General features: G+C 41.1%; 1 protein-coding gene across 1 annotated transcript in view; it reads left to right on the forward strand.

Annotated features, from left to right (window-relative positions):
• The window catches only part of PLEKHH1 (pleckstrin homology, MyTH4 and FERM domain containing H1), a 50573-nt gene that overhangs the window by 11272 nt on the left and 15046 nt on the right, over positions 1-24255 (forward strand). The window contains exons 3-20 of the mRNA XM_036383246.1: positions 130-192; positions 3260-3409; positions 6192-6275; positions 7816-7897; positions 10485-11494; positions 13868-13946; positions 14521-14609; positions 15119-15269; positions 16316-16455; positions 17123-17233; positions 17803-17889; positions 18863-19024; positions 19975-20055; positions 20980-21159; positions 21280-21388; positions 22247-22359; positions 23034-23210; positions 24034-24131. Coding sequence (XP_036239139.1) covers positions 130-192; positions 3260-3409; positions 6192-6275; positions 7816-7897; positions 10485-11494; positions 13868-13946; positions 14521-14609; positions 15119-15269; positions 16316-16455; positions 17123-17233; positions 17803-17889; positions 18863-19024; positions 19975-20055; positions 20980-21159; positions 21280-21388; positions 22247-22359; positions 23034-23210; positions 24034-24131 — 2966 coding nt within the window. The remainder of the gene's footprint in view (positions 1-129; positions 193-3259; positions 3410-6191; positions 6276-7815; positions 7898-10484; positions 11495-13867; positions 13947-14520; positions 14610-15118; positions 15270-16315; positions 16456-17122; positions 17234-17802; positions 17890-18862; positions 19025-19974; positions 20056-20979; positions 21160-21279; positions 21389-22246; positions 22360-23033; positions 23211-24033; positions 24132-24255) is intronic.

A 24255-nucleotide genomic window follows, 5' to 3' on the forward strand; every position in this document is an offset into this window, starting at 1 on the left:
TTAACTCAAAATATGCCAAAGATCTGTAAGCTTGCACAAATGCTGAGTAAAATATGAAAATATGAATGTCCAGGTGATGTTAATTTATTTTCTTTCTTTCCCCCTCTTCTTTCTTTTCTGTCTCTGAAGATGCAAGAATTGGAACAGAGAGTGATAGAAGCAGAGCAAAGAGCTGAGGATGCAGAGAAACAGGTAAGAGATTCTTTGATGGTGGCTCTGGTACAAGTCCAGCAGTTAACTCACTCTAAATTCCTTCCAGTCTAGCATACAGACAGCAATTTGCAGTGCTATTCCCTTCTAGGGAAACACTGATTTACAGTGGTGAATGGATTTTCTGGTCTACTTCCCAATCTGTGAGCCTTAGCTGTGAGCAGGTGCCTGAATATGCTGAACCCTAAGTGAAAACAAGCACCTTACACCTTCCTGTCAGCTTCACAGCCTTTACCCCCTCATCCATGATAGGCATGCTTGGTTGTGGAAAAGGAAGGGGATGTTGTACCTCAGGATTAAATTGCAAAGATAAGGCTGCTTGGCAGGTCCTCAAGAAACAAATACTTAAAAGTACTGGTGAGGACTTGTCTACAAGTAGAAAAGGTTCTGTGAAAGAAGCAGGTTTTGCAGACACACCCTTATCACTTGTTTTGGACATTTTAGTAATTACTGCTCTGGCTTCGGGGCCCATTGAGAAAAACAGTAAGAGCTGAATTCATTGTCTATTGCTGTAATCATCTAAAAATTAGACATATTGTCTAAACTAGTTCTTCTATGTTTCTTGAATAATGGAGAAGTGGAGAGAGATATTCAGCTTGTGAACAGGCAGTAAAAAATAATAGACCTTTGAGAAGCAGACATTCTGCACTCTAAGGAGTATTATAGAAACAAAAGAACCAAGATGAGCCAGGTGGTTTGAGCTCTTGGATCACTGCAGATCACTGCTGAAGGGAAGGCTTGAAGTGAATGAGATCCCTCCAGCTGGACAAGAGCTGCAGGACTGAGCACTAAGTCACGGGTTGAAGGGCAGAAATAAAAGTCACACAGCCAAGAATGACTGTCAAAGATGAATTCAGAAGTTAAGGACTGAATAGGCAGTGACATAACACCTGAGAATCAAGAACTTGGAGTACCTGGAAAGGTGTTCTGTCTGCAGAACATATTTTTCCCCACCAGTTTGATATTGACATCAAGATTTTTTACTGGCCGGCTTAACTCTAGGAAAGATGCTACGTCTTGACACAGGGCTGTTGGCTTCTATGCTAGACCAGCAACTACCAGTGAAGAACAAGAGTTGTTCTCGAGAGTGGTATCAGTAAGTTCACACCCAGCCAAGACAGGCAAAGGGTAGCACAATAGAGGCAAAAGTGACAGCTGTGACAGCGCCATCAGGAACTACAGTGATTGTTACTGGCCAGTGAAGGTTTCATACCAGCAGACACCTCAATGACAGGAGTAGAGTGCCCAGGATATGATAAGATGCAATGACAGCAAGGGACAGGATGGAGAACAAGTCAAATCCATGTCCAAGAATGGGCAGAAAAGGGAGAACTTGGCTGGGAGGGTGTAGCAGAAATGAGGGTTGCCTCCACTCATCTGCCACCAGCAGTTCTGTAGCCATATGTTGGCAGGTCCTAAAGACTAGCAACCCCTCAATGTTTGCCTTTCCAGCAGCCTTATCCACATTCAGAGATAAGTGTTCCTAGAGAAATGCTACAGTGCTGCCTGACAGCCTGGAGAAGTGACAGTGTAAGAGTAGGACCATTCCCTTCCACTAATGAGTACATTCACCGTGAATGAGAGGCAGCCAACAAATGAGAGGACTCCGCATCAAGTGCAAAATCCCTTGTTATCTTTCTCTCCAGGAGTCTGGGGGGGTTGGATTTGTTAATTCAATGGACTCCCTGTAGCTGCCAACCTCAATTAAGGAAATCACATGTTTGCAGTCCCCTCGCTGAGCCTCTAGTACAGAGTCAGCATTTGGGCATCAGACAGGAAGGAGGGGCCATTTCTTTTTACTATAATCACCCTAAACTCTAATGAAAGCACATCCGACTCAGCAGGCTTAGTTTTCTGGCTCAGATGTTGGGTGCTTACCTTTCTGATTTGGTATGAGGAAGAGGCAGTTTGCTTCTCTGCCTAATACAGGCAGACAGGGGGACAAAACACAGCTTCTGCAAGTATGGAGCGTAGGCTGCTCAGCAGAGCATGATTAACCCTCTTGCACAGACTCTGTGAAGTGCTCACATTGCTCCCTGCATTCTGTCTTTCTGGTTCTAAGTTCATGCTAAATTTATGGTATTTGGAGTTGGTTTCTTTGCAGATTTAGCTTCTTTGAGGTGTGTTGGAACCAGAGATTTTCTCATCATCAAATGCTGCAATTAGTATGTTTGAGTTACATTGAAGGTTTTCCATTCATCTTTAGAATGAAGTCTTATAATCCATTGTAATAGAATGAGGTAATGGTAAAATGGAGTGACATTATTGAGAGACAAAGCTTTTGGAGAAAGTAAAGAGATTTTTAAAATGTGCTAAAAACCTAAAATGCTTCAGTAGCCACTGGATTCTAGTTGATTGAAACTTCGTCTGTAGTGAAGGAGCGCTACAGTGATCTTTCTCTTGCTGAGATGATGAAGTCTTGGCACTGGCAGGAGCTCAAAGATAGTCAAATCTTTTGAAATATCAAACATTGTAACTCCTTAGCAGGTCTGGAGAGAAGACTTGGCAGAAAGACAGGAATTGCCAAAACAATGTCTTAAGCTGGGGACAGGAGGATGAAGAACCTCCATAGTACATTTTCATATAGAAATTTTAATCTGAAGTAAATGGTCAGGGGTTTTTGGTATGTATCTTGGTAGTGAATGAGGTAAAAAACTGGCCATGATATTGCAAAGGAGAAAAGTGGGATGTACTATGTCTGTATGAGTATGGAGGCTATGGTGCCTGTATGGTGTCTTTGATTAATAATTTGATTGTAATATCTCACAACCCATGATGCATTTATCTGTTCATGGTTCAGTTTGCATCTGTTATTGCTTCAGCATTACAATGATCCTTCCACAAATGTGAATATAAACTAAGTGTGACCTGAAGGATGTTGTGGTTTTTGATGTTTTATTTTTCCTTTCCTGACTTGAAAAATAAGAAACCCACAAATATTCTCATTTATTTTCATTCTCTTACCAATACACAAGCAGTTCCTTGATTTACATTGGTTTGTTTTGGTGGTTTTTTGGTTTATTCAATTTCCTTCTGATTGCCATTACAGGTCAGAGTTATGGAAGAGAAGATAAAACTTGCCAATGTGAAGACTGGTGAATCTGACAGCACCCTGCACAAGAAATACCAGGAGCTGATGTGCACAATGCAAGCAAAGGAGGATCTGATCAACAAATTGGAGACACAGCTAGCAAAACAGGTAGGGATATTTTCTACAGGGAGGCTTGCAGATTTCATGAGTTAGAGGGATTCTGTCATGTATATTTCAAAGATAGGGACTATGACTCATTACAAGTTAGTCTCTCAGTTGCCTCCAGATCAGCTAAGATGATGCCCAGCCCAGTGCAAGATCCTCTCTTTCCTTTTTGGACAAAACATGCACTCAGCTTCAGCAGCCCATGTCTCTTCACCATTGGAGATCAGTCAATTTGCCTAAAGGCTTCCTTACATTGGTGCTGAGACCCTAAATTATAATGCTACAGCCTGGTCACAGTGTTTCTCTGGCTTTTTACCACAGTGATTGCTTTGCAAAACCATTGTGTAGCCCATCTCTGTTCATGCTGCTTCTTGGGAAGGGTCTTTTCCCAGCCTTCAGCAGTCCTCCAGCATAGTTCATCTCTTGTCAGGTGTCATTATAAAAGAGCAGCTGTTTCTCAAGTCTCTCCCTTTTTCAGTTGGTGGAAGGAAGGTGCTACATTTCCAGCAGGTGTATTTCAGTTCTAGTAAAGGCCTTGCCCTGTGGTTTTTATAACATGAGGAACGAGGTATTCTTATGCATTGTTAAGTAAATAACTTAAATAAGAGTAAAATTTTACCCAAAAAAAAAAATTACTCGGCTATTTGAGTTACACTGAACTAATTGCCACCTAATTCAAGGGCTGTCAGTAGAAATCTTGTTCCAGCAACAAGAGGCAAAATGAGCTTCTAGAAATGAAAGCCAAAGCTTGGCAATTCCAGACAAGAAATACTCATTATCAGAGTCACTGGTTTTATTTCAGAATGGGATGAGATGGTGGCAGGGCTAGAAGGTTACTAAGGGTCCCTGTAAGGCATCCTGTTTGTTTTCACTGGGATGGGAAGAGCCATGGAGTTCAGAGCATCGTTAAGAGAGCACTGAGGTCACGTCTGGGCCACACAATACTGTGGGACACTAAGAATCTCTAATTGCTTTTGAGACGTAAAGCACAATAACTGCATCTATGGCTGCTGTGCCTGAGTGAATTGGCTCTGCTTAGAGGCAGGGCTTACTGCACATGGTGACAATGCTGTCATCGTGTCACTGTTCTACTTTAGAACCCTAAATAAAGTCTTGGCATTGCAGTTTACATATAGTGTAGTGATCTGAATCTTTTATCTCTTGGACCGTGTTCCAGGACAAGTCCAGGTCATTAGGGATTCAAAGCCAGCTTCCATGTGATGGACATTCAAAGATGGTAGACCTACTATATGTGCTAGATCATTTCAGACCTGTAGGCACATCTAGTATGCTAACTCCTGCAGAGGTTGAGACTTGATGATTAGGAGCACACACAGTCATATAAAAGGAAAAAAAGAAACCTAACTAAATAAATCTTCCTCTTGAAGCATCTGATTTGATTGCTTTTATTTCTTTATGCTCAACTACAAATGTTATGGCTGCCTGAAATGTTGCTTTAAAGTATGCTTCGCATACTTTAAAGTCAGCAAACATACTACAGCGAATAAGAGCACTTAAATGTGCAGTTGTAGTGATAAATAGCATGTGGTAATTAAGAGTGTGAAAATGTCGGGAAAAGATGTGAAAATTTGGGGAATTTTGCGGGGTCTGTTTATCCATGTGAAAAATTTAAAGTGGGGGGAAGGACTGACATTTTTTATAATTATAATTGGTGGCATTATTTTACTTCAGAAAAAACAATAGAACAGGGAAACCACCAGCTGCTACCAGAAGGCATTATCTTTGCCCCTTATTTGGAGAAACCAGGGCTGATGTGACATGCAGCATATTGTCCTCCTCTCTTCCTCCCTCTGTTGCTCTCGGAACTGATTTCTTCTTGCAGTTGTTTAAATCATTAGGCAGTTAGGAGAGTTTTCAGTGATGTTGCTTCTGATGAAGCTACACAGAAGATAAAACAGAAAGCTTCAGGTGATCATAATGTTAATTCAGCATCTTTCAAAGGAAATTTCCAGAAAAGTTAAAACCACAGCTGAGAAAACACAGCTGCAAAAATGATGTAGCAATATTACCCAAGCAGATACTTGGGGGAACAATGGTCATTGTGCAAATCAACAGTATTGCCATAACACCTTTGTGTGGACTAGAACCTGTTCTAATGGATATGTAAACATACAACCACTTATAGCATCTGAAATCCTCCTAGCAGATCTTAGGCATGATCTTGATATTTTTCAAGGTCAGGTTGTGGAGCTTTTTTTTTTTTTTAAATTTACTTTCTCAATGAGAATATTGTGTGTGTGTGTGTGTGTTAAATTTGTTGTTGGTATTTGCATCTTGTGCACCTTGAAAGTCCACTCTAGACTCATGCTTACAGCATCTGAATCCCTTTTGCTTGGAATGATTGGTATTTTACAAATCAGTTATAGGCACTGCTTAATTCTTATTAGCTTTGGCCAATAATGTGTTTGTAGGCTGGGGGAACACTACAGATACTCAACAGCAACCAGCAACATTGCAAAACCATCTGAAACAGAAAAAGTTGCAGATTCTACTCAAACTGTGGTAGGTTTGTTACCTGACCTGGATTTTGCTAATACACAACAAACTTTTGAAACTTCTGAATTTCACTCTAGGGACCATGTAAGACAAATTAGAGCTTGATTTTTTTCAGATGCCAGCTGAAAAATTGTATTCAAATAGCAGTCTCAAATCTTATGTCTGGAATGGGATCTTCTGTGTTTCAGTCACTCCTGATGCAGTAACTCACTGAGAACAGTTGTACTCTCCTAATGCATCTAATGTTGGTTTTGGTTTTTTGGCACAGAAACAGCTGAGGACTGAGGAAGCCAAAATTGTTCAAGAGAAAGCTGCCAAGATCAAAGAGTGGGTAACATTTAAGCTCAGGGAGGTAAGTCTCTGGCTTTCTACCAGGTTTCAAGGCATGTGAGTACGTACATGTGGCTGCACTGCCAGGGGTTTCCTACATAGGACAACAGTGTGGGGACAGTCAATCTGCCACAGGGGCACTCTGCTTGTTTGGCCCTGCACATACTCCATTGTAGGGCTGGGGTCATCACTCTTACCAAGGGCTATTTACTTTATCGGGCAAACTATAGATGACTGTTAAGTCACCAGTGCCCAAAAGCAGTTTCTGAAGATTGACTAATCATAAGTGTCTTTCACCTAGCTTTCTTTTACCTCTCCTTCTTTTCTCTGTATGCAGTTTCTATTCATTTCTGACAGAGCACCTGTTACACAAACATGTCCTTTGCTCTTCTATAATTTACCATCTCTGACTAATGCTGTTTTCCTACTGCCCAGTATTTTTTGTCTCTGACCTCTCTGTTCTATCCATCCTGTGGATTTATGCCTCTATCTGGTCCTACCCTCTAGAAAAACAAAGACAGCAGTGGGTCAGCATGCAGTTTTAAAGATGGAGTAGTAGTTTTCAGCTGGGAGTGGGTAGCCTGGTCCTTTATTCCAAGTTAAAAACATGTATTTCCAAGTTTATGAATTTGGGAAAGGGAATTTGTTGGAGTTAGGAGAAGCATTCTTTGTGGGCCCTGATTAGGTTGTGATGTGACTTTGTAATGTCATTAGATTACCTAAATAATCCACTGAACTCCTGTGCTGCTTCTCTACCCTGTGTGAGATAACTTAAGTGCATTTAGGTTACTGACTGGTGCAGCACAAAGGAGGAAGCAGGGGGTTTGATTTGGTGTGACCTGCTGTGAATCCAGGACCATACACTCACACTTTACTGGCAAAGAGGTTTGTGCCAGATGCTGATTCGAGGTGCATAGCATGCACAAGTGGATCGCTGCCAGTTGGAGAACTTGGCATCTGTGTTGCCAGTGGGTTACTCGAGACAGCACCACAGGTGATTCCTTCAAGAGGAAAGTCAGTCTGGGTGTATCGCTGCTGTGTTTAAAAATGGATGCTGAGACTCTTCAAGTAAAGGTATAAAGCAAATTTGCAAAGAATCTCTCATGCCCTAATTGGAAATGTAAATGCACCCTTAATGTTGGTTTGGTTTTTGCTGTTTTCTTTGGTCCTCTGGATCCATGGGATCTTCTTCTACTACATTAAGGGTGAGATAGAACAAATGCTCCTTCTGGGTAATGTTCTTTTGATTCTCTCTTTCATGAGCGTTATTTCTGCAACAGGAGTAAATGATAAGCTGTAGCAGGGAAGTAAATTTAAAGGTGTATTTGTGAAGTGCCAATAGTTCATATAGAGGCTGTTTGACAAAGCACAGCAAAATATTTTAAGTGAGTGTTCTAGTGATGTTGCCGATTAAAAGGATTCGAGGTGACTGGTAGACTCATTTTTTTTCCCTTTTTAAGAAACTTGAAAAGTAATAGAGATAAAGGCATGTTCTGTGTAGTGGATCACATGTACTCACAATTTTGTATTATATTTCTTTTTTTATTATTCTTCTTTCATAGCTTGAGCTAGAAAATTACCACCTGAAAAACTGTAATCAGAGACTGATGGAGCAAATTGAAGCTCTTCAGGATACATTGCAAGGTAAATGTGTTCAGCCTAGTAACCACCACAAGACTGGAAGTCACCATTCCTCGGTTGTATTCTTAAGTTTGTCAGAAATTCAAACTTGTGGCAGCAGGCAGTAGAGTTGCTCTGTTCCTTTGCCGGGTCCATTTTTAAAATGGGAAAAACATGCTTACCTGCCTTAACTCTTAATTTTTTTCCCACCAATTCACTGTAGACTCTTTTTTTTTTTTTTTTTTTTGTTAGAATCTGCATTTGCCATAAGCCACTAAGCTCCTGAGTTGGAAGCATTCATTGAAATACATAGTAGAACTCTCCTTTCACTGATGTACTTCAGTGTATCTCCATGTGTGAATTATTCTTATCCCCACAGAACCTCTTCTGGTATGTGATCTGAGTAACTGAATGAGCCAAGGTAGCAGCTCTTTGGTCTGCCTTTAGGAGCTGGGTTTCTCTGTGCCATCAGGTTGGGTTGGAGAAAGCTGCTTATGGTGTTTTGGGTTTTTGCAGTTCTTTGGTGGCTGGATGGAAAACTTTCATCTCTAGGCTTAAATTCAGCACGTTTTGTTGTAATGTGCTTTGAAAAAGAAATTATCTCTTTTTTTTTTTTTTCATTTTTCTTTTTAAATGGGCTTGGTTTGGTCACAGTAAGATGAGCTAGTTTCCAGAACTTCACTGGGCATGTGGGGAGGGGACATTTATTTCCTGTGGAAGTCTTTCTGGCATTCCTATTACTCCACAGCAAGGGCATAGGGCAAAATTCTTTTTAAATCCCACCGCATTTCTAGTGAAATGCTTTATGACTGGGTTTCTCTCATCCCCTCTGGCTCTGACTGTTCACAAAAAGCGAATGCCTGGTAAGCTGCGTTAATAATCTGGTATTAAGTGTGCCCGGGATCCCAGCTCTCTGGACAGTAAACAGCACTGCCCTCTGCTCTTATCCATCACTAGTCTCAGTATGCCAGGCTGAAGTCAGAGGTCTCTGCAGAGAGACAAATCTCTTCTTCTTCTTAATCTCCTGTCACATCTAGAAGCTGCAAAAATACCGGTAATGTTGAAAATTAATGGCATATTTTCAGTCTACACTAATGATTTACCTTAGGGTCAGGGGAAAATATGTGTCAGGATTTGTGTGTGCCATTGTTACGTGTTAGCTTTGCTAACATTCACTTCCTTGTGAATCAAGTGCCAAGGTCATGCTCTCATGATTGTCTTTTTCTCAGCTGTTTCCAAGAGCAGGTTTCATCCTCTTTACTGCCAACAGTTATTTATTCTGCTGTTTGCTCTTCCCTCTGTAACTTTGTGTCTTCAGTATGTTTCTATTTCCTTGTGAATCCCACGGGTGGTTAAGCAATACCCATGGAGTTTGCTGTTCAGGCAGCATTTTCAGCAATAGTTGTGCAGAGTCACGCTTGCCCATATTTTGCAATTTCCAAAGCATTTGGTTCTTTTTCAGTCAGGCTGAAATAAATATAAATACCAAGGTCAATCAAACATCCTCTGCCATTCCAAGTTTTATCCCTGCTTTCTTATATTCTAAAGCTGCTATTTGGTGGAAATTGTAGAACTGAGATAATCTTTAATAATTATGGAAAGGAAGAAAGTATAATAAGTGTACTGAGTAGAAAGGACAATCTAGTATCTATCTTTTATGTCATCCTCTAACATAGCAACTGAAAGGGCATGGAAAGAACTAAAAAAGGGAAGATTTTACAGCAAAACCATATAAGTAACTATTATAAAACTTCATGACATAAAGCACTGTGTGGGTCATATATCACAAAAGGATAACAAAAAGCTCTAGGGAAATTCTTGAAAAGTGAGTAAACCCCCCAGTTGCTGTGATGTTTAAGAAAGTCTCCATACCTTTGCTGGAAGCCCCATCTAGCCCCTGGGAATGCATGGAATCATACCAGATTTTTTGATGAGTTAAATCACTGTAGGTCCACTAAAGCCAAAAGCCATGCTAAGCAGTGTTCTGGCCACTTTGATGTATTTGACAAAACGTTGTGTGGATAGGTGCACTTCCTTCTCATGTTTTAAAGAGAGGAGGCATAATTATTTAGGTAAGAATAAAAACTCCTATATTGCATTAGACTGAAAGCTTGCCTAGGCCAGTATCCCAGATCCTGGTTGGCTGTTTGCATTCCATGAAGGACCATACAAAATAATGCAAGCTGTCCTTCTCTCCATATACACTTCCAGCTTCTGCTCTGAGTAGTTTAGGAAGTTCCTAGGCCAGAACTCCTGTACTACCAATACATTAGTTTTTTCTAGCCTGTCTGCAGCATTCTGTTTGCTTTTTTGTCTGGGAAAAAACCTTCCTTCTGTAAATTTCAAACGTGCTGCCTAATTTCATTAGGAAGCCCTTAATTTCACTTTTGTCAGAAGCAGTGATTAATCATTTCCTATTCATATCTTCTGTGCTAGTCCCACTTATAAATGTCTAGTACTTTGGTTATAGCTGTCCCCAGCCATCTCCTTTCTGTTCTGTATCTAAACAGGCCAGGATGGTATTGAAATACAACTGAATGTACACTAGGAAGCAACACTGAAGACATCAAAGCGTTTCAATGCCTTAACCATATATTCTCCTTCCTTGTAGATATGACCAGCATTCCTCCCTTTGAATCTCTTTGGAGCTGTGATTCCCTGAAGCCCCAAACATCAGAAGCCTCTTTTGCTGAGAAGATAGAGGAGAAATCTGTGCTCCTTGCACCTGGTTTCAGAGATGTGTGTCAGACAGGACCTTCCAAACATGTCCTCTCTTCAAGAAACATAGTCCTTGCCAATGACACCTTTACTGAGAATGGAGAGGATAAATCTCCGCTTTCTCAGAGCATGCTGAAGCTCATGTCTGACCCATCAAGCTGGAATCTCTCCACAGAGAGAAATGTGTTTCCAACTGTAAGTTCTGAACATGGTTTAGGGTGCTCTGGTCCCATATCACTGGACCCTCCAGCTGAAACCACAAGAATTCTTGAGGCTTTGACCTTCCAATCATCTCTGGAAGGAAACTGTAGTGCTGTGAGCACGTTGCAACAAGTGGGTTTGGATAGCACCTGCTTCTCTGATGATCTGAGTGCCAGATTCCATTCCCACCAGCTGGACTCCTCTTCCTCAGCAGAAATTATGAGCATGCTTGAGGGACATCTCCAAACTGCTGAGCCACCTCTGGTTGTGTCAACATCAGCTGTTACAGCACATTCCTTCTTTCCAGGCAGGGACTGCAGCCTTGGCAGTAGTATGACGTTTCCAAAAATACGAACACCCAATACACCAAGAGACAGTATCCAGCTAGCCAAGAGACATCACAGCCAACCACAGTCAGGGGCTAATTCTTTCCATCGTGTAATGCACTTAGAGACTAACACTTTCCAGCCCATAACAGACCCTCCAGTCAGCTCTGGGCACGTGGAGGAGACAGACATTGATGACGATGGAGTAATGGAGAAGATGGAGACAGAATGTGGCCTGCTGAGGGGAGAAGCTGCAGCGTGTGAGGGAATGTACCGCTCACCTGCAGAGCAAAGAGAAGCTGTGAGTTCTGAGTCTGGCACACTTGACCCGGGGTGTAAACCTCCCACACCACCGCTGCACCGATTCCCATCGTGGGTAAGAAATGCATGGACAACAGTATGAGAATGCCGCTTATCTTTGTGCCCAATAGTTAGGCTACTACACTTCTTGTGCTCAAGGAATTGTTACCTGTGGGTATCACAGGTTACATTCCTGAGCCACCAAGTCAGACTGTTCCACATCATGGGGCATGCTGGTTCTGTTGACAATTTTTTTCTTTTATCTTTATAAGAGGAAAAAGATCTGTTGAAAAAAAACCAGTATATAAGAATCATAGGAATAAAAGTGAAAGTCAAAATTTACTGCATTGTGGTTTGGGTCATCAAAAGTTAATCCTTAGTTCTTTTGTCATGTGTTTAAGATAGAAAAATGAATCATAAATGCAGTGGACCAGACCAGATAGCTCCAAAGTGAGAAAAAGCCATGGATACTAGAATAGATACATGGATTGGATCTCAGCATTCCTATCTCATGGTATGCTCCTCCTGTTAGGATAGTTTTGTGAAAACCTTTGGTAAAGTGAATATGCATGTCCTGTCATTTTTTCTTACAGTTACTTGTGAGATCAGATAGAGGAATTGTTTTTTTAGTCCTAGAATTGTTTAGGATGTAAAATGCAGCTTCTCCTCATCCACTGAGCAGGTCAGTTGTCATAGAAAGAGATCAGGTTGGTCAAGCAGGACCTGCCTTTCACAAACCCATGCTATCTGGACCTGGTTCCCTGGTTGTCCTGCATGTGTTGTGTGATGGTGCTCAGGATGGTTTGCTCCATGAGCTGCCCCAGCACCAAGGTCAGTATGACAGGCCTGTATTTCCCAGGTCCCCCTCTGGCCCTTGTAGATGGTGCCCCCTTTGCCAGGTTCCCGTCACCTGGGACCTCCCTGGGTGACCAGGGCTGCAGGTGACAGCAGACGGGCAGTGGCTCAGTGAGCTCTTCCAACAGCTCCCTTGGGTGGCCCTTGGGTGGATCCCACCTGGCCCTGGAGACCTGTGTGTGTCTAGGTGGCAAAGCAGGTCACTGGGCATTACCCCTTGGGTTATGGGGTCTTCATTCTGCTCCCCATCCATGTCTTCCAGATCAGGGGGCTGGCTGCTTGGAGAGCAGCTGGTTTTTCCATCAGACTGAACAAAGAAGGCATTGAGTACCTCTGCCTTTTCCTCATCCTTTCTCACTGTTTCCCACTCATATCCAATAAAGGATGGAGATTCTCTCTTTTTTTTTCCCTCATGTATTTATGGAAGTCTTTTCTTGTCTTTTATTGCAGTAGCCAGGTGAAAATCTAGTTGGGCTTTGGTCCTCCTAATTTTTTGCCTGCATAACTTCCTGGTGTGTTTGTAGCCCTCCTGAGTCACCCTGTCCCTTCATCCAAAGATCACAAACTTTGAGTTCAGCCAAAGCTCTCTAATCAGACATGCTGGTCTTCCTCATTGTCTCATCTATCAACACATGCGGATGATCTGCTCCTGCACCTTAAAGATTTCCTTCTGGAAGGATGTTCAGTCTTGCTGGATTCTTTGTCCATCAGAACTGACTCCCAAGGGACTCCCATCAACCAGGTTCCTAAACAGGCCAAACTGACAAACCTGGTGGAAATCAGTGTAGTATCAAAAGAAGCAATTCTGTTTTTATTCACTTTTTTAAAGGCATGGACCAACAAATGATTTATTGAAACTGCAAAGTTAAGCACTCATTGTTAATTCTTATGTCTTATAATTTTTTTGGTGTGCTTGACTTTGCAGTCTTAGGTTCTTTCATGTATATGTATTATGTGTGTTATTTCCCAGTGAATTTTGGTTGTATGCTTTAAGGAGCACCGAGAGGTTTCCTAGCTTTGGGGTTTATCCATTTCACATTAGTTGATGTTGTAGTCATAACACTGCATCTAGATACAGACTTGGGTTCCCTCTCTGGAATTTTTATCAATTCATGAAGCACTTGGAGATCCTTTGAACTGAAAGCTCTGTATGTTGTTGTAACTGAGACACAGGCTTATTGAGATCATTCCAGGCATTTCTTTCATTCCCTTATTACAGAATGGGCATCCTTTGCAGCTGATGACTCAATGAATTGTTCTGGTATAGGGCTGTTCTTAATTCTTTTTAATGCATCGTTTATAATTTGGAAAAATCCCATCTCCTTCCAAGCTGTGATACAGTAATTTATTGATAATTGTCTGTAAGTGTTCCAGTGTGTGGATGTCACCTCTGTAGCTGGGAATTAGCACACAGTAAGATGCTTCCATTAATGGTCATTCACACAACATATGGTGGAATTCAGCTATCTTTGTTAGAGAGCTCCTCCCTCTGCCCAAAGGTGTGACTGTGGTGTGATTCTGTGACATGGGCATTTCTGTTGGTAAGAATTACCTTTTTGCCTGATCACTGTTGTTCATGGTATTATTGTTCCAGGAGAGCCGAATCTATGCCGTGGCCAAGTCTGGCATGAGGCTGTCTGAAGTGGCCATGGTGAATGATACTTCCAGCTGCTGTAAGTTCTGGACTAGATCCATCCTTAAAGGGAGTTCATGGTGACAGTGTGGGACCTGAGCTTCTGGCTGTCCGTTTCTTCATCTCCTTGCCTGTTTTCAAAGTAAATTTGACCTAATAGATAGCCTCGATAAAGGAAGGGAGGAGGATATATCTGATTTTGGGGATGGTTGGTGCAGGGCTGTTTGTGCCTCCACATTCAGGGACATCTTCAGGGATTCTATTATCTCTTCCATCAATTTTGCAGCCAGTCTTCTGCCTCTGCATGTCTGTGGCCTGTTTTTACTCTTCACCATGATTTTGCCTGTTAGGGCTTTTTTCTGTTTATACAGGGTACACCAGTTTGCCATTGTACCATGGGGAGCACAGGGTGGGTAAGGTGTCTCACAGGCTAAATGGCGGGAACATTGCAGCTCTCTCTCTGGGAATTGTATAGAATTAATAATGCATCTCCTGGCCTTTCTGAAGCCAGACTGTCCAGGATGGCAGTTCTCCATGTGCTTCTCCATTAAAACCTCCTCCTTTTCACCAGTTTGTATTATGTGCTCTCTTGCTTTCTCTTTGAATTTCCCCAGTTTCCAATTTCTCATGTTCAACTTCTGGGCCATTCACCTATCTCATCTACAGAAATGTCACAGTGCCAGTCTACACTACGCTGAAAGGGGTAAGGGGTCACCTCACTTTTCCTGTTGTGGAAAGCATGGTCCAGATCTGCTAGTATCTTGAGACAAAACAGGATGGAACTGTGCAGTGAAGGAAAGAAAATTAGAGAATGTCAGGAAGTACTGGACATCAAAAGAATGCAGAAAGAGTAGCAAATGTTAAATATATTTAAGAACACAGGGAACATTGCAACAAGTTTTGGTCCAGGAAGTTGCAGTGTGCACTATGAAACCTAGAGGTGACAGCTGGTGTAGCCTAAGGAATGAGATGGAACATAAGGGTTGTGGAAGAGTAGGAGGGTCTAACCAGAGGATACCCAAACAGATCAGACTAGAGAGTCCAACTTGGAAGTTCTCAGACTAGAAGGGGAGGAACTGAGGAACCCTGGGGCAGAAGTGGGCAAGGCAGTGTGGAAATGAAGGGCATGGGTTGCTCTGTCTCCTGATTGAAGGGGGATTGTCCTGGGGAAACTCTTCTCTCACACACTAACCATACAGGTCTGTTTTCCAGAAAGCCACACAGATCAGCAATGTGCCTTTCTTAGATGAGTCTTCAGGCTCTGATGATGACTGTGGCTCCCATGCCAGTTTCAGGACTTCTGCTGCTGGATCTGAGAACAGGAAAGCTAGCATGCCAGGCAGCCCTCGGGCCGTGAAGAGAGGTAAAATGGGGGTATCGCTCCTGGGCAGGATGAACTCTGTCATCAGAGCCAAGATGCCCTGAGCTGCATCATCAGTGACCCACAAATGCTCAGCCAGAGTGTTGCTTACAAGGAGTTCTCCCAGAATGTGTGCAGACATCAACAGTAGAAACAGTAGAAATCTGTTCTTGTAGGTAATTTTTACTGCTGATAGAGTTCCATTCAGGCAATTGCTAAGCTAAGACTGTGGGAAGGATTGCCCTCCCAAATTCATCACATATCTAGTCATCCATACCTTTGCAGTGGCTTCTCCTTGGAAGCAAGCTGATACTGACACAGTACAGAAAATGCTTTTTTGTCTTTGTCATTGACTGGTAATTTCTTGACCAGTAAGTACATCTCACCTATCTTTGAGAGCTATCAGGTACTTTGAGTCCTGATTAGGACTATTGTTCTTTCCTGCTGGCAGGGCTAAACTGGAATGGAAGTTGAATGGAATTTTTGTTACCAAAGAGACAATGTGAAATACAACTCTATTTTAGAAACAACCAAATTTTGTTGGTTGTCTCTAAAATAGAGTTGTATTTCATGTAGTCTTAACTTCTGTTGTGACGCATTGGCAGATGTGCCTGTGCATTGCCATGTACCTGTGGTAAAAGATTCACAGAAAGCAAAGCCCTATTGCTAGTGAAGAAGACTTTTCCTTAGCTGAAATCAGAGGGGGTTGAGGCTTTATAATGGATGTCCCCAGATGAAAAAAAGCTGTCTCTCCTTCAGATGACAAGTTTATTGATTTTTTTTTTATATCTATTTTAATTTGGTTTTATTCAGCAATAAATTTATTTCACTGTCAGTATCCAAAACTCACTTTTTACTACTTGTCTTCCTAGGGAAATAAAAAGAGGCCTCAGAAGTCATGTTAGTGGGGTTTGAGTTTCCAAAGTCTGTTCTTCTTGAACCAAAAAAAAAGGCTTAATGGTGAATGCAGAAATGTTTTTGGAGTGTACAATATTCAGTGCATGCTTTTGTCTAGCCATGACTCTCATTCCTTCCTTTATTTTGAGCAGGTGTATCTGTGTCCTCAATGAGCTCTGAGAGTGACTATGCCATCCCTCCTGATGCCTACTCCTTGGATGGTGACTATTCAGAGCCAGAGCTCAAGCTACAGCGAACATCTTCCTATTCCACTGATGGTGGAATCTGCTCTGTAAGGCTTGCACTGGATCTGCTGTGTTACACTTGCACAGGGGTGCAAACAGAGCCTTGGCCTTAAAAGAGAATAGTGTAACTACAAGATTTTGAGTAATCCCCCTGCAGAGTGAAGCTCTAACAGACTGGGCTATTGGTCCAGCTGATTGGTATCAAAAGACACCATCTGGTGCTTCAAAAGAAGGGGTAATTTCTTTATGTGGTTAGGTAAAAGTATAAGCATCAAGGGTGTATGACCTATATTGATTTCCTGTAGTTGTATTCTACTTTAATGATGGCCTTACACTTTTGGGGCAAAATAAATTTGGAAATTCAGAGGAAGGAAGGAGGAAGGAAAGAAACCTCACAACAGGCAGCATTAAAGTCTGTACTCTTCAATATAAGAGATCAAACAGACAAGGAGCAGGAGTCTAATCATGGTGTAGAGACAGCCTTCTTGATCTCAAGGAATCTCACTTTTATTTGGAAAATCAGTGCCTCAGTAGGAAGAGAAATAAGTTTACAGAGCATCAAACAATCAGTGAAATGATCTTTGAGGGCTGCTATTAAACAAAGCAGAAAATTATGGGAGATGCAGCAAATGGCTGGGCTTGATTTCAGCACACTTTCATTTGTATTTTGAGAGGTGCAAGATGACCTCCTCTCCCCTTTCCTCTGTCCTCCAGGAACCCATGGAGAAATCAGGCTACTTGCTGAAAATGAGCAGCCAGGTAAAGATGTGGAAAAGACGATGGTTTGTTCTCAGAAACAGACAAATCATGTACTACAAGTCCCCGGTAAGTCACTGGGATATATTTCGTCCCCTCTAGAGGCACAGAGAAATTTAGGATACTAAAAAAACCCACTTTTGGTTAGACATGTCACTATTTTGAAAAGCATTACCAACATTAGAATGATTCACTATATGCATCAAATGAAGAACAAAGTTGTTATTAATAAACTTGTCATTTAACAAGTGTCTAGTTGAATCTTGAAAACTTCTGAAGGTGGAAATTCAGCCGCTGTCTTGGTACCTATTGTATGTTGTACTGCCTTCCCACTTAGAAAGGGTTTGGTTTGTTGGTGTTTGTTTGGGCTTGCTTTTGTTTTATTGATCATGATGGCCAATCTGAACTCCATAAGACAGCATTTATTAGCACTGCTCTTGTTATATTGTCTGCCACTATTGAGGAGACTTTCGCAATGGGATCACACAGTCTCATATTTCACCTGGCAGCCTTAGGCTGTCCTTTCTAGCTAATGAATGCAAACTCCAACCTGTACGTGCATATTATGCTGTATTTAAGTAATCTAAGACCCATCTGAGGTTTCCTACTGAAAAAATTGTTTGCTTTTCTTTCCTCAGAGTGATGTTATCCGCAAACCTCAAGGGCAGCTGGAGCTGAATTCTTCATGCCAAATTGTCAGGGGTGAAGGGTCCCAAACATTCCAGGTAGGTGTTGCTTTTTTATCCTGCACATAACCATGCACTCAGCAGCTGGGTGAGTGAGTGAGTACTTAATTCAGACTGAATGGTACTGTGTGTCTCAACTGATATGAGCTAACTTTATCTGGTCTCTGTTTCCTGGTACAAAACAGGCAGTTAGTCTAATTAATAATGAGGAAAGAGCTAAATTGTAACCCAAATACACCCTTTTGAAACTGAAAGAAATCTGCATTTATTTTTGTCCTGTTTTACATCATAATGCTTTCCCGTTTTTTTTTTTTTTTTGCAGGAGTTAGCACTTGAAATCTGTGGGGGAAAATGATTCTTACAACAATTAAAACCAGCTAGTACCTAAGATCTTTCTGAGAGACTTCTCTCACAAGATATCAAGCCTGACTTTACATGCCTGGAGGCATGTAAAGAAACATCTGAATAGTTGATTCCTTTTAGAAATTGACTTCTAAATTATTAGAAGTTAGCCCATAACTGGGTTCACTTTTAAGTTATTATTGACTTAATTAGAAAGGCAGCATTAAAGTTTTTTCATACTTTGAAAGGTACATGGCCTGGCTTGTGAGCTACCTTTGGCCCTTATGGAACTCAAGTTGCTAAGGCCTAATACTATTAGATTTATAGCATCTTTCCTCTCAGTCACAGGGTAATGAAGGCAAAACACAATACAAAGTGAAGGCAGCAAAACCCCACATTTCACCTTTAAAATGAAAAACTAGCAGCAGCACTGAGAAACAAGAAAGGATGAGAGAGGACACAAAGCCACAGCAAGAAAGCTTATGGGAATTTGATTCATCTGAGTTTCACTTTTTTCATTTGGGCTTTAAGGATTAGCACCTTTTTTCTCACCCTCAAAAAAATCTCTCCTGAATGACCAAAAACTCTTTATGGGATAAAGAAACTCAGCAACTAAAGAGAAGATTTTTAGATGTGCAGCTATGTACTTTCTCACTCACTTTCCTTCCAGCTTGTGACAGAAAAGAGAACCTACTTCCTGACAGCAGACTCTCCCAACATCCTGGAGGAATGGATTCATGTCCTGCAGAGTATCCTGAGAGTACAAGTGAGCGGTCCTGTTGGTGTTCCTCACAGTGATGCTAAACCTACTGTGAAAGGCTGGCTCACTAAGGTAAAATATTTCATACTTTGTTTAGCTCAGAATTGACAGCGTGCCAGTTTCTTGTTTTGCACAGCAAATGTGAGCAAAAAATTAGTATTTTACTCTCTGTAAGAGTAGGGAAAGAAGGAAAAGTGGCTGTAGATTTCTGTATTTCAGAGTGAAACATTTATATAAGTGATAAAGGATGGGACAAACAAGGCTACTGAAAGGTACTGACTGATAAGTAGTAAGTAATAACAAATATCTAGCTTATGTATGCTTTTCTTCAGCGGAATTCACAGCATGTCACAGTAAAAAAGTCAACACTCTTGAGTGTCACATTTAATTGATCTTTAACTTGGTGATATAGGAGAGTTTAAAAAAATGGCTTGTGTGGTTCTAGGTTAGCACTTAGTTCTGTCATAATAGTCTGTAGGTACTTTAGTACAAAGTACAATGGCAGAAAATGCTTATTCTTTATATAATTTCCATTGATTACTTGCATTTGACATTGCAAGTTACTGTGAATATTTTAATGTAATTATTGTCAGGTTCTAAGATGGCTAAAGACAACTTGGATCTGAAGGTTATTCATTGCAGTAGGAAACAGCTGTCTAGACTATAGTTTGACTGGTCTTTTCTTGCTGAGATGAGCTGATTTGTTTTTATAATCTTTAAAAGGTCATCCTTAATATTATCTTTCAGTATACAGAGTTAAAAGTTACTATGAATGAGTAAAACACTTCACAAAATCTTAGACCCATTCTCACAGCACTCATGTCCCATGTTCTTGGGTGGGATGTACTTGCCTGTTGTTGGAGGGGGTGCCCTGTATGTTTTGAGAAGTGCTTATGTTAGCATAAAACAAAAAATATATGCAAAGTATTAAGGGAGAGTTGAATAGAAAGTTGAAGTCCTAGAAAGTCATTCTGGCAATACTGCTGATAATAAAAGCATGGATGTGTTTGTCCTCCTTACAGGTCAAGCACGGTCACTCTAAGCTGGTCTGGTGTGCACTGATTGGAAAAACTTTCTACTACTATCGAAATCATGAAGATAGGGTAATTCCTTTTTCTCCTTTTATTCCCAGACCCTCCTTTCCCATTTCTTTTGAAGCTTTCTTTACTGTGCTTTACTGCTTCTGTGTCTCAGGTGTCTTTCTTGATGGTACTTCTCTTCCAACAGGATCTGTTCCACAAAGAGAATCAATATTTCTCTGATTTTATTTTTTTAAGCTTAAATGACAGCAGACTTAAAAGGCAAGTGATTGCTCTTTCTCAGATCACTGTACATCTTGTTCCTCACTTGCTCCATTTAGTCTTGTGTAGCCCTCTGAGCAGACTTTTATACAGCAGCTGATAGATCCCACATTATTGTCATGAGAACAGATATCATCGACATTCTGGGAAGAGGGTGGTAATCAGTGTAATGTGCTTCCATTTCTGGACACCTCGCTCAATAGTCCATTACTTTGCCTTGGTGACATCAAACCCCAAGTTTTAGAATATCAGACAGTAGTGTGACTCATATTTTGGATTAACCTCCAGAGTTAGCACAGAAGATATCTTCTTTTTTGTCTGAATCTAACTACTTATGAAATTTTCAAAGTATTTCTTTTCCAGTAGCAAGCAGAAAGTCTAACCAGGGTCAGAAAACAGTGGCTCAAGATACTAAGCAACTGACCCTCAAGTGCAATGGGAAGAAAGCAGTATCTTATGGGAAAAAAATATTTCTCTTTGCATTGTCTCATTCTAACCTGTAGATGCTTTCCCAAGAAAAATAAAATTAGTGATACACTTTGTAAGTACCTTATGAAAGAAGAGATTCTTTAGAAGTGCAAGATTACATTAGCTAAACATTGAATTATTTATTCCTTCCATTTTACAGAACTGTCAGCATTTTCACTTGGCTTTTTTTTCCCAGTGTTCCTGGTCCATACTGGGAGATGAGTTTACACTTATCTAATGTGCTTCTGCTCCTCATAGTGTCCTTTAGGACATCTGCCTCTGCGTGAGTCCAAGGTGGAAGAAGTAGACCGTTCCTGTGACTCTGATGAAGATTATGAAACTACTGGTGGAGGACTTCTCTCATCCCACTGTACACTGGTGATTCACCCACAGGACCAGAGTCCCACATATTTACTTATCCGCACCAAACAGGAGAAGGTAAAAAAAGCAGTCTTTTTTTGGAGAGCAAGAGTCTTTTGGTAAATGGGCCCTACAGGCTAGCCTGTTTGTAGAAAACAGGCCTGAATTGACCCCTCCTGTTCTCATCCTTATGCCTAGAACACCTGGCTGTACCATCTGACCGTTGCAGCTGGTAGCAGTAATGCCACAGTGGGCACATCTTATGAACAACTCATTGGAAAACTATTGGATGCAGAGGGAGACCCTAGTAAGTAAGCACCACAAACTCTTCCATGGTAGCAAAGCATAAGGAAGAATAATTTCAATTCCCAGTTTCATACAGTCAAAGGTGAGGGAAGGAGATTCCCAGTAGTACATCATATGGTCTCTTGTTCTCAGACAAGTCCACCACATTGTCACATCATTTATCAAAGCCTCTGAAATGTCTGTAACAGTAATTCAAATCAAAATAAAGAACTGGTGCTTTAAATTTTTTCCTGTCTTTGTTGGTCTTGATTTTCCTTTCCAGGAAATCTTGACCATACAAACATGTGCTCTTTTATTTAAATACACTCAAACACATTTGCCCTCCCATCTGTTTCTCTGTCTGCACATATAAACCTTTACACATATATCCATCCTCATCTTTGATACCTGCTCATGCATTTTGTTCATGCACCATGTTCTCAAATATGTATTAACATTTGCATTCATACCTAAAACTCTTTTCTTGCACTCTCACATATTCTGGCCCCATACGTGAACCTTGCTTCCTGTTGAATAGAGACTTACACTAACAAAGACCCCCATTGCAGGCAGCTGCCCCAGCAGGGTTTGAGCACACACCTGGGCAGCTTCTCACCAGAATCCATCTGACAGGAAACTCTGATGTAGCAGGACTGAGGATACCAGTACTTCTTTCTGCTGATGGTTAATGCTGCTGGTGACTCCTTATCCATGGTGGGCTTTGCTGAAATCAGTGAAGTATCACCAAAGATAATGTGGCCTAGTGCAGTGCTGCTTCCTCTGGTGCTTTGCCATCTCAGGAAGGCTCCTTGTCAACATAGACACTATTCTCTCTCTCCTATTTCTGACACTGCCTGTTTTTGCCCATCTGCTACCTCAGATTCTCCTCTGTGGAAGCATCCTATGTTGTGCTACAGTAAAGATGGGTTGCACACATCCCTCACTACTCTGCCGTCAGAGGCTCTACAGACTGAAGCCCTGAAACTTTTTAAGGTAATTAAAGGGACATTGCATGGTTTTCAGTTATTTTGCTGTGTTGATGGGGCAGTAACATTGTTTGGTCATGTTGTACACGTTTATTGTCACTGTGGGTTGCTTTAGACAGGCTTGCTGGTTCATCTAATTACCAGAGAACTGTTGGATTTTAAGTGACATTCATTCTTTGGAGATTTAACTTCTCTTGTGCAGAATGTCGGCTTAGGAGTAATGCTCCTCACAGACTTTATGCTTCAAAGTTAGCTTTGTTCTTCTTTTTCCTCTCCAATGGTTGGATTGAAGGAAACAGAAACAATTCATTGGCAAATTCAGTTGTCTCAGTAAGACCAGTGGTGAAGCTGCTGGAGATGCACTCTCCAAGTATAAGATCAAGAATGAGACTGGACAGTGTGAACAAGATAAAAGACAGGCATGGAAGGCAGGAAGCATATTTTGCCCTCAATTCTTTTGCTGACTTGTAAGTTCCTTAGACTGGGGGAGGTTGAGTAAATTTCATAGTTGCCATAACTAAGGAAGGAGGAATAGGAATTGAGTATTGACTCTCTTCCCTCCTCTCAAGGTTATTTATTACTGTCTGTAAGTTAATAAATACATCTGGTGAACCTGGCCTGGAAAGTACCAGAGAAAAGTTGCTGTATTTGTGGCATTGACTAATTTCTACTCTTTCACAGTCCTGTCAGCTGTTCATCAATGTTCCTGTGGAGGCATCCTCTATTGATTACCATGTGTCACTTGCCCAGACAGCACTGCAGGTGTGCTTGACACATACTGAGCTGCAGAATGAAATTTACTGTCAGCTTGTTAAACAGACCAGCTGCCGACAACCCCAGAACCACTCAGTCATTCAGGTCAGTTCCTTTTTATTTAGTGCCACTCTGCAAAAACTTTCCATTTAATCCCATGGTTTTAATTACTAGGTATTGGACTGGTTCTCCTAAAATAGTGCTTATGTTAAAGGTGTGCTGGGGGAAAGAGAATCTCAGCACTGATCTGCAAAGAAGAACACTAAGAATATAGCTACTTGAAAAATAAATTTTAGTTTAAATGTTACTGTTTACCACTTGCAAATAGTCTATTCAGACCATATTCAGAATCAAAGTTCATAGTTTATGTTGTCTTGCTATAATTGTCGCATGGTATTAAGTTTGTTTTGCATTTTAGATAATCAACAGCATACAAGTCATGAATATTACTATTAAACATGAAATCTGAATCTTGCACTGTAATTATTAGGTAAATAAATTAATAAGTTACAGCATGAATGTAAATACGCAATTACAATATTCCCAGCTCAAATGAGACATTAAAATCAGGTTGAATAATAATGGATCTAATTTGAAATAAAATTTCCCAATGCTTTTTTGATTATGATTTTCTGTAACATAGTATTAATTTAAGTCTTAATTGTTGACTCAGTTGTAGTTACACTAAAATTTTCAGAAGTCAAATGTTCAGAAGTAGCCAATGATATAGAACTCTTCTCAGAGTCCAGATTGAGCTACTGAAGAGCAGTCTGACCACTACTGCCTCTGAAACATCTTGAACTACACATCCAGAAAGGGTCACACCAAAAAGCACTAGTCACTGGCCATCATTTTGGCTGTAGTAGTCTGTGAAAGACAACAGGTAAGAAGTACAGAGCAAGAGTGATTTCCAGTTTTGCTTTCACAGTGCTGGCAGCTCCTGGCTTTATGTGCTCCTCTATTTCTGCCTCAACATCACTTCCTCTGGTACATCAAACAGCACTTGCAGCGACATGCAGACCCCAGGTAAGGACTGCAACAGCTTTTCGTTCTGCTCAGCTGACTGCCTCTTGCACCCACTGCAGATAAAAAGGGGAGCAATTCTGGAACACACACCTACAAATATATATTGAGAGGGAGATCAGAAGGT

This window comes from Molothrus ater, chromosome 6, assembly GCF_012460135.2.
Source record: "Molothrus ater isolate BHLD 08-10-18 breed brown headed cowbird chromosome 6, BPBGC_Mater_1.1, whole genome shotgun sequence".
In the NCBI taxonomy this organism is placed as follows: Eukaryota; Metazoa; Chordata; class Aves; order Passeriformes; family Icteridae; genus Molothrus; species Molothrus ater.